The sequence below is a fragment of the Zingiber officinale genome, chromosome 5A (assembly GCF_018446385.1).
Source record: "Zingiber officinale cultivar Zhangliang chromosome 5A, Zo_v1.1, whole genome shotgun sequence".
NCBI classification, from domain to species: Eukaryota; Viridiplantae; Streptophyta; class Magnoliopsida; order Zingiberales; family Zingiberaceae; genus Zingiber; species Zingiber officinale.
The window spans coordinates 76,626,287-76,637,466 of NC_055994.1; the positions used below are offsets into that span (position 1 = coordinate 76,626,287).

General features: G+C 38.4%; 1 protein-coding gene across 1 annotated transcript; it reads right to left on the minus strand.

Moving 5' to 3' along the window:
• Positions 1–364: 364 nt before the first annotated feature.
• LOC121979667 (DNA-binding protein MNB1B-like) lies at positions 365–6,977 on the minus strand. Its single transcript, XM_042531658.1, has 8 exons — positions 6,842–6,977; positions 6,734–6,744; positions 1,116–1,144; positions 980–1,037; positions 823–867; positions 672–752; positions 467–589; positions 365–385 (listed from the first exon to the last, which is right to left on the minus strand). Exons 1-8 carry the CDS (start codon positions 6,975–6,977, stop codon positions 365–367), a joined length of 504 nt encoding a protein of 167 aa, XP_042387592.1.
• Positions 6,978–11,180: the final 4,203 nt, after the last annotated feature.

Genomic DNA, 11,180 nt, shown 5'->3' on the forward strand with positions numbered 1-11,180 from the left:
GCTAAAACAAAGTCAACCGTTTGACATCAACAGGTTAGCAAACCTAACAAATTGTCTTATTTGAGACAATCAACAATCACTCATAAATCAGAAATATGACAAACCTGTACCGTGCCTTTTGTAAAGAACTGAAAGCACTATTTTAATCAAAGATCACTGCACTTAAAATAAGATAAATTGGAACTAGATTAGATCAGGTTAGACAAAAGTTAAGTACATTATGATAGTGCATACTTTTACCATTAGAGAAGATAATGAAAAGTTGATAATTTTTACGATTTCTTCGGGTCCAAATAGAAACTACAACAAGAAGAGAAAAAATGGAAAGGAAAAGAGATAATCTTGAGCTGTAGATGCAATTCCCTCATTCATCATCCTCTTCATCCTGTTCATCGTTCAACAATGTTTTATTTATAGAGAAATAATGTGGAAAATAGCTTCTATTTTTTGTTATTAGGTTTCATACCTCTTCTTCTTCATCATCCTCGTCCTCATCATTCACCTCGGATTTTGACTTGTCAGATTCCTCGCCTTCTTCTTCTTCTTCTTCATCTGTGGCAGCAGCACGACTTCCTCCTCCTCCACCAGACTATGAACCAGATAAAGGTGAATGATCAAGTGATTCGATACTGGAGTCGTTACACAAAAAGTGGTGAGTTTGTTATCAGTACCTGGCCCTTGTTGTAGGCAGTCATGGTTTTGGTGTAATCGGCTTTGAGCTTTGCTGCCTTAGCTACGTATGGAGCTTTCTCCTGCAAAGGAGAGTTTGTTAAAGGTTGTTTGATTGAATTAGCAAATCATGTGTTGCTATTGATTACTTACTTCTTCCGTCAAAGATTTCCACTTGTCTCCTCCAGCTTTAGCAACCTCTTCGGATCAAATTGATGTGATTATTATGGTGGTAAAAAATCGAAGAGAGAAAAAAAAATTCAGTTATGGAGTAGAAAGATCTGTAGGGGAACGGAAGAGGAAAACTAACCGCTGTGACCGACTTGTTATTAGGGTTCTTTTCCTTGAACGTCTTCCGAAATTCTTCCCTGTCGAGCTAATCGAGTGAGCAACGACGTACAAAGAAGGGTAAAGCAAATCGATGAGCCGATAAGAGACGATCTCACATAAAGATGAAGAAGGCACTCTGAGGCCTCTTATGTTGGAAATGGGGATAGTGGGGATGTGGGAACATGGCCCATGTTCCCCACTACTCATAATGGAAAAGTCTATTATGCCCCTGGTTTATTTCCCTATATAAAGGAGGTGCGTCCAAGAGATCATTCGTGGGTTGGAGACGAGAGTAAGCGAGGAGAATATTCAAGGCGGTGAGATTTGGTTTGTGGAATTGCGGAGGGCTTTCCGATTCTGTGATCGCTCTTCCGACAGCGAGTTTCGTCATTGCCGATTGCGGATCTACGGGAGATCGCTGTAAGTTTTTACCGCTTTAATTTTATTCGTCTTTCATGAATTTAGAATATAAATCTACATTGGTATCAGAGCGCGTAGTTGTTTCTAAATGCATGATAAAACCTTGCGTTGAAGTCATGACCGATGTGTTACAACAAAAGCCAAGGTCGATGACTCTATGTTGCGGCAAAGGCTTGCCGGCGACAACGTCTCGAAAAAGGGATGTAGTCAGCGACAAAGTCGCTCGCCGGAGGACACATTGCTGCTGCTCCGATGGAGTTTTGTTGCTTGCTGCCAACACATGGCTAGATCGCATTCATGTCGCGATCTTCCCCAATGGTCAACACCATAGGCTTTGAGGGAACGGAGTTTGTCTCCGATGGTTACTGACAATAAGGTCACAGAGAGACTTGCGACTGGGTTGCAGTTCGGTGATCGAGTCGTTTTGCCAATGTTAGCGTTGTTGCCCAGGATTGAAAATCGCGACGATTTCGTGATTTTCACTAGAGCCGGCGAAGGTATTCTGGCCGATCGACGCATGCGAACGTGGGCAGCAATGCGGCGGAGAAAACGACGATGCGAAGAAATAACGAAGCACAGTAACGTGAGGAAAAGTTTGATTTAAATAAATCAAATAAAAAAAACATGAGCGAAAATGTCGCATGCAGTTAAATAAAAAAAACGAAACTTTTTTGTTTCGATTTTTTTATGCAGAAATTTTTTTTTAGCTGACGTGTTTAAAAAAAAATTTATATGATAATGCATGCTTACTGTACCATGTTAATGTATGCCTACCAAACAGTACTTTTAATTTGGGTGCATGCAATAATTAATTGGAAATAAGTTTAATTAATTTATCATTTATGATAAATGGTCTAGAGTAATTTTGATCCATTTACACTTGGTTTAAGTTTAAATCATTAGTTGGTTTAACCGAACCAATTTGATCCAAACCCGAAATCAATTTGGGTTGATTAATTGGACTTAGACTAAATATGATCAAATGACCAGATTTGTTCTAATGGGTCAGATTTGATCAAAACAATTAGATTTGTTCTAATTGGTCGGACTTAAACCAATGGGCATTGGTTTGATCAAACGGACCTGAGTTTGATCAATAAGTCTGAAATTGGTAGAAATGGACTTAGATCAAATAGTAACAGAACATAGGTACAAAAATCCTTGTCTAATTGGATTAGTTCTAATTAAGGACAATGGACCGAGCTTAGGATCTGGATCCCTAATCAACCGATCCAATGGGGCTGACCAATTAGATTAGTTCTAATTGTCAACTTAAACTCCTGAAAATCGAGAAGATTTATTTTTCTTGATTTATTATGTTGGTACTATGCCTGTATAAATTGAAATAAGTCGGTTTTGTACTGGCTAGTCGGTTTTGTACTGACTTATTTTATTTTCAATTTTTCAGTTGGCTAGTCGTGATTTACGACAACATGAGCTTTGGGAGGAGATTAAGGAGCTTGATTTCGACCTTGTTCAAGGACTCGGATGGCTTATTGGTCGGCTCGATCAGTTGTTCTGGAGATTCAAGCGAGAAGAATTTCCAATCCAAGACACACACAGAAGATTTGCTCTAGTCTATTCACTGCCGAAAAACCTTATGCAGATAGCATTCCAACTTTGGGATGATTATGATGGACACATCTCGTATTCAGAGATGTGCAGACAGTTGCTTCATCTCTATTGGGGTCCTGAAGATCCAGAGGAGGATCCAGATGAATCTGAAGAGGATTTAGAAGATCCTGAAGATCCTCCAGAGGAGGATCCAGAAGAATCTGAAGAGCGTTTAGAAGATCCTAAAGATCCAGAGGAGGATCTAGATGAATCTGAAGAGGATCTGGGAGAGTGTGTGTGGGATCCAATTGAAAATCTTGAAGTTGTCCTGCCTGTGATTACCCCAAATAAATCTAGGCTGAGAGGGATTATTTTGGCCACTACACTAGTGTCTGTCCTTGTGGGAGTGGTAGTTTCCTATCTAGTTTATTAGAGTTCTGTTATTTTTATTGTCGTTTTGTATGAACAATAGTTAGTCCATTTCATTTATGTCAATTAGTTATATGTTAACAATATACAACATAATTTTATATTAATGATATGTTCATTTATTTATGTTGTTTGCTTGACATGATGCATGATTAGTTCATGATGTATTAAATGATTAGTTCATTTAATTAAAGAAATCATGATATATTAAATGATTAGTTCATTTAATTAAAGAATTCATGATATTATAAATGATTAGTTCATTTGTTGGGATGTATGTAATAAAATTGACTAATATTAATTTGATTGGTCATACGGATGATGAGTGAAAACATAGTTGTCACGTGATTTTGTAAACCAACTCAAAGTAATATTAAGTCAATCATAAATTACATACATATAATATACACTGAATACTAAAGAATGTGTTTATTTATGATAGATTATGGCAACAAAAAACATAATAGCTGAACTCAACAAAGGTGAAAAACTTAATGGGGATAACTACAAGATCTGGCACCTCAGGATACAATATGTACTTAAGGAACAAGAAGTTCTAGAGGTTGTAAATCAGGTTATGGAAGTACTTGTAGATGGTCCCACTGCACAACATACACGAGATCTTGATGCCTATAAGGCATGGAAGAAAAAGGACTCCACTGCAAAGGGCATATTGATTAGTTCAATGGTAGACGACCTAACTTTTGAGTATGAGTCGTACCTTTCGGCTCAGACAGTCTGGGTAGCCCTTAAAGAAAAATATAGTGGAGTAAGTCTGAGCAAGCTTCGCCAGCTGACAATCAAGTTTGACAGCTACAAAAAGCGTCCGAATGTATCAATGGTTCAACACCTCAGGGAGATGTCGAACATGATTCGGGAGCTTAAAACTGCTGGTCATGAGTTGACTGATGAACAACAGGTTCAAGCAGTTATTCGTTCACTTCCAGATTCTTGGGAGACCATGAAGCATACCCTAACTCACAGTGAGAGTATCAAGACTTTCACTGACGTCTCACGACATGTAGAATTGGAGGCGGAGAGAGTTGAATCTGCAAGGATTTCTGGACAAGCCTATGTCACGCCCCAAAGGAGTCCCTGCCAGACAAAAATCCGGCAGAGTCTCCCCTGTACCAGTGACAATATGAAGCATCACTACAAGCAAAATACATCAGCCACATGCGGCTGGAATATTTATATACACAACCACGCAGTTATAATAACAGCCCACACGACTGGAATGAAACAATCACAACCACGCAGTTATATATAAAACAGCCCACACGGCTGTACCAAAAACCAACACAGCGGAAAAACGAAAACGGAAAGCCCACACAAGACAAATAGATACAATGCATGCCGACACGACTTAAACACAAATACAACCCCAAAAGAATAAGATAGCCACATGGCTAAACACAAATACAATGCCACGAATAAGAAAAGAATATACAATAGAAAACGAACACAGTCTTCGGATGTGACGTAGGACCCGGCAGACAGGATACTCCGAGCGACACCAACCATCTACCTGAAAACATAAATGTATACATGGAGTAATAGAAAAGATAGTGCATAGTCCATAAACAACATGGAGATCACAAGTATACAGTCTCAGTAGAGAAATAAAGAACATGATCATACTATCATAATCAATGCACCTAAACATATCTGACATAAACCTGACATATCAACTATACAAACCACAACTAACATAATGACAGATACATACCCAATCTGGAATCGACGCAAGGTACAAAGATCAGTAAACTCACTGGATCTGCAACAGATATACCCGTGACACCTGTGTAATATAAGTACGACTGCATATACATGTAAAATAAATGACATGTATGCATCATGACAACCATATGCAACAAGCATATCTCAAACAAGTGCAACAACCACAATCATATGCAACTAGTATCTACTAGGCATGTATGCAAGTATATATCCACCGATGCACCGTGCATCATATGCAAATGTGTATGCATGCTCCATGGTCACCCCAGACACCTCTCCAGACACCACGACCCCAGTATGGCCGAGAGGCTTGGGTCCGTGACAAACCGTACAAACCTCACGCACGTAACCGCTATAAAGCGACTAAGGCGACAGTATACTATGTAGTTATCTAAATACATAGCTAAGGGTCCCTGACCACTCACAACTCAAGCCCTCTAACTACTGTACCCTCAAGATCCACTACTCCAGAGTGATCGAGGCTGACAGAGTAAAAATACTGAGCAGCTGAGTAAGCGCGACAGGACATAGCTCCACTCCCAGCTACCACTCTCCATCAGTGGTAGAGTGGACAGCTATAAAAACTGACAACCCTCTCAACTACAAAGGAGACGATAGTCGTCAGTATGCAATGAATGATGAACATGATATATACATATAATCATGATACAGACACCGTCATCATCCATGCAACAACCCCAAACCTCATAAATACCTCCAACAAGAGTATAATCATCATGATACCTCCACGTATCCCACCAAACATATGTACACACTACACATGTATAATCAACCAAAAATAATCAACACCACTCCTCCAAAAGTACATGACAAATACGCATGTACACACCACATGTAAATGCACGGTCAACTAGATGACTCCTATAACACATACCCATCTATGTACAGTCCACATCATATACCCAATCAGCATGGGAATACCAACAACCCGACAATCCCTACCAACCATACTCTACACGGGTAATCACAACAGAGTAGATATCAAGAGTGGAGACTGTATATGAATTAAAATAGATCATCACAAGAGTCAAGCATAAGTATCATGCAGGAAAAACAGCAACCAATCATGATATAAGATAAAGCAGCCTAATTCATCCAATAATATCCATGCACTAAGTACAAGAAAATCTACATAGAGGCCAAGGAAGAAATACCCGCCTTTAAAAAGATAGATCGTGTCAAGTAATCCCGCGTCGAAACGCTCGCCCCGAATCCAAGTCCTGCATCAATCAATATATATATTTTATTTAGCTAAATTCATATGAATTTAAATAGCTAAATAAAAGCCCTAACCCAATTAGGATTACTCCAATCAAACCTGATCTCTGATAAATCCTCCAAATAATCCTCAATCCAACTCCTTCTAAATCTAAACACAATCCAAAATCTATTAATCAATCAATTGTATCATCTCTACTAAACATCCAACATCAATCTTACATAATCCATCTACTTCAATTAATCCAACCCAAAATTAATGACCACTGACCATCACACTAATCAAATCCAATCATCCATAATCATCTCATCATCTCTTATCCATATGAATTAAATCAATACATCTACTCACCACAAATAAATCTATACAAGAATAACAAAACCATACAAACAATAGAAAAACCTAATTTAGCGATATACTAATGAGAAAATCAAAAGTACATCATTAAAATACACTCACCTAGAGATAAGGCAGCTAATCCAATAGTTAGCAGCCTTTCTTTCACTGTCCGGAAGCTACCAAGAACACTACCACCAATCAATCCAAGATTCAACCAAATCAATATATCACAGCCGATTTCCAATTTCTTAACCATGAATCAATCCCACACAATTCATCAATTTCAACTAATCAATCCATAATCAATTCAACCTACATCACCCTAATCACACCCGAATATAGACATGAGATTAACTTCAAAAACTCACCTAAAACCGGATGAATTGTTGTTGACCTCCAATTGAAGAACTGAAGTTGTATCCTGCTAGAAACTCATAGCCGAAACCATAGTAAACCCGCTGCACCTTTCAATTCAAACATCCCAATTCAATATCCATATAACCACAACCAAGAATTTAACTCTAATTCCTGATTCATAACATTTAACTAATACTTACCTCCAATATTAGCCACCTCACTTCCCACTGAATCCCCTACTATAGGATGCATCAAAGGAAGCACATTCGGTTCACCAAGAATCTGAGTAACCAGCTTGTTGATGTTCTGTATCCATCCCGATCCCAAACTAGGGCATAGTAGGCCTAGCTGCCAGCAAGATCAGTGAAAGCAAAACCTTAAATCTCTATGGTCACAACCACATGAAACAACATCAACTCCAAAATAAATCAAGAATGGAAGCACTGACCAAAGCATAGATCGGCTGGAGAGATTCAGGTGGTCATCCCTCATATCCACGACAGAATCCAATCAAGAAGAAGGTTGCGTCAATTGAACCGAAACTAGGGCTTGGGAAGTGGTGGCGATGCCCAAAGCTAGGGCATGAGATTCCCCTGGCGCGAGGAGTAGAGCACGGTGTCGATGATCGATCAACAACGGAGGAGGATCGGGAATACTCCCACTCGGAGAAATCGCCTGTGTGATCGGGCTTTGTGGCATCGAGATGCGTCGGCCGGAGATGGCAGAGGACAAACGGTCGCCAGACGAGCTTGATCGATAGAGGAGATAGAGTGCTCGTGCTCGACAGAAGGAGGATCAGCCACGGTTGCGCCGGTGAAGGGTGGCGTGCTAGGCGTCACTCGAAGAGGAATCGCCGGAGAGGAGGGGTTTCGGGCGCGATGTGAGGAGGAGGAGATCGGGAAGCCGCAGGGAAGAAGAAGAGAGCACGGGTTCGGGTTTAGGTTCGGCGATGAGTTTGAGGGAATAAAAAGAAAAAGGAATTTATATATTAAAACATGTCCTCACTTAAATTGGTATCCAAACAGGCTTTATCCGGACCCGTAAATTCATCCCCTCAAAATCGGTCGTACGAACTCTGAAAAATTCCCAAAAATTTCTAAAAATTCCTGAAAAATCTAATAAGATTTTTCGTCCAATAACATTTATTACTTAATTTTGCGGTATCTTACAGCCTATGTGGCTGTAGGTTCTGCAGGATCATATGGATCCAAGAAAAAGAAATAGTTCAAGAAAGGGAAGGGAAAGAAGAAGGAAGCTGCTATTGTGGGACAAGGCCCAATTAAGAAGATAGTCAAGAAGACTGGAAAGAAACCTAAAAACAAGTTGACTTGTTTTAATTGTGGCAAAAAGGGCCACTTTGCTCGGGAGTGCACTAAGTCGAACAAGGTAAATCCAAGCGTGTCTTCTTTTCAAGAGCATTTTGTTGCTAGTTCAGTGTTGTTAGTTGATTCTTATCCTTTGTAGATTATAGATTCGGGAGCAACCAACCATGTAGCTCGGGAACGAGTTACATTTGTTGAGTACCGTCGGGTACCAGCTGGCAACAAGTGGATCTATGTGGGAAATAATGCAAGAGTTGAACTTAAAGGAGTCGGCACTTGCAAACTCAACTTACGTGGTGGTAGAGTTTTATTTCTACATGATGTCCTGTATGCTCCTGAAATTCGACGGAATCTTGTTTCCGTTACGTGTCTTCTTGATTTAGGGTATTGTATTAATTTTTACAGTCGATCTATTGAACTTAAGATTGACTCAGTGTCAATCGGATATGATTTTTTAACAAATGATTTTATGGTTCTTGATGTAGAACCAGATGTCAATTATGCTATTGATGGTTGTTTTTCAAACATTGCTTTAACTAGTGATGCAGATATAACTGATGAGATTTGGCATGCTAGATTAGGACACATAGGACAAGAACGTATGAATCGGTTAGTTAGAGAGGGTCTATTTGGCACTCGGGCTAAGATTCAATTGTCTATATGTGAGCATTGTCTTGCTGGAAAAGCAACTTGGAAACCATTTGGTAAGACTATTAGATCTGAATCAGCATTGCAGTTAATTCATTCGGATATTTGTGGTCCAATGAATGTGAAGGCTAGACATGGAGCTTCCTATTTCATTACATTTATTGATGATTTCTCTAGGTTCGGGCATGTGTATTTGATTTCTCACAAATCTGAAGCATTAGATTGCTTCATTCGTTATATGAACGAAGTTGAGAATCAAATGGAACGTAAAGTTAAGACTTTACGCACTGACCATGGAGGGGAGTATTTGTCTGATATGTTCAAGACAATATGTAATGATAGAGGGATTATTAGACAGCTGACAATCCCTGGAACTCCACAGTAAAATGGGGTAGCTGAAAGAAGAAATAGGACTCTTCTTGAAATGGTTAGGTCTATGATGGCACAAGCTAATTTGCCAATCTCCTATTGGGGAGATGTATTATTAACTGCAACCTATATACTTAACAAAGTACCTTCAAAGTCAGTTCCATCTACCCCATATGAACGTTGGACAGGCAGAAAACCAGATTTGAGTAATCTGAGACCCTGGGGGTCAGCTGCTTATATTCTTGATAGTTCTCACAAGTATGGAAAACTAAGGCCTAGGGGTAAGAAATGTATCTTTATAAGATATCATGAGACTGTTGGAATGTATACTGAAAGCCTAAGCTTTGTAAACATTTATTATGAATAAAGAATCACATTTGGTCTAATTGTCTACATTTGTTTGTAGTTGTTCATTTAATTTATATTGTAGATAACATAGTATGTGGTGTCACATACAGAAGATGATGTTATCAGTACCTTATAAATTATAAACAGTAGCTCACGACCAAAACGGAAAAGGAACAAACCATTAGAAGGTCGTAGTGTAATTAGGTATTAGTTTATCTTGACTATATAATTACACTAGTACACTCAGAGTGTATTGAGTAGGACCATTTGAGGTCGTTTCTTTTATACTGACTTTATAAAGGAACAAAGACCTCAGTTATTATGGAAGTGTGTGCTCTTAATCCTAATATAATAACAAGCACATATATTTGATATTTATTTCTTTAATTTATCAATGGGTGAGATTTAGTTCGTTGAATCAATAAACCCGATAAGTTGGGAAATGGTATCACTTATAGTGTGTGTTGTTGATTATAGAAGGAAACCGTGTCCTAGAGATACTAGGTTGATAATGTCCTCAAGAGGAGCTCATAAAGATTGTCATGTTAACCCTGCAGGTGGACTTAGTCCGACATGACAATAAGGTTGAGTGGTACTACTCTTGGACTTAGATATTAATTAAATGAGTTGTCAGAACTCACTTAATTAGTGGACATTCGATATCTTAAACACAGAGACTAACACACTCATAATAAGAAGGAGCCCAAAATGTAATTTGGGATTGGTGCGGTAGTTCAATGATAGTTCTCTAGTGGAATGAATTATCATTGATAAAATTAAGTTGTGTGTTCGGGCAAACATAGGATGCTTAATTTTATCGGAGACCAAAACCAATTCCTCCTCTCGGTCCCTATCGTAGCCTCTTATTTATAGAGTACTATACCCACATATACCCACCTTCTATACCCACCTAAAGGGGGCCGACCAAGCTAGGGCCAAGCTTGGGTTTAGTGGCGGCCCTAGCTTGAACCCAAGCTAGTAGGGCCGGCCATAATTAATTAAAAGAAAATTTAATTTTAATGTTTATTATTATGTGGAAGATTTAATTTAAAAGAGAATTAAAATTAAAATATCTCTCTTGTAAAAGATTTACAAAAGATTAAAGAAAGAGATTAGATCTCTTTCCTTATTTGTAGATTGGAAAGATGTTTTATTTTCTCTTTAAAATTATTCACATGTTAATAAAATTAAAATTATAGATATTTCCTTTTATTAACCATGAAGAGATTTTAAAGAGAAATTTTATTTTTTAAAATTTCCGGAAATAAATAAGGAAAGTTTTAATTGTTGATTGAAACTTGTCCAATTTGCTTCCTATTGATTTGGCCGGCCATCATTGTTTAATTGGGGAAATATTATTTTATTTTTCTCAATTAAATCATGTCAAGGAAATAAAGGAAAATTTATTGTAATTA

Coding starts and splice junctions, on each gene's coding strand:
- LOC121979667 (XM_042531658.1), bottom strand. CDS start 6,977: ATGGTTAAGAAATTGGAAATCGGCTGTGATATATTGATTTGGTTGAAT. Junction 1,038..1,115: donor AGTGCCTTCTTCATCTTTAT/GTGAGATCGTCT, acceptor TTAGCTCGACAG/GGAAGAATTTCGGAAGACGT. Junction 386..466: donor AGGATGATGAAGAAGAAGAG/GTATGAAACCTA, acceptor AACGATGAACAG/GATGAAGAGGATGATGAATG.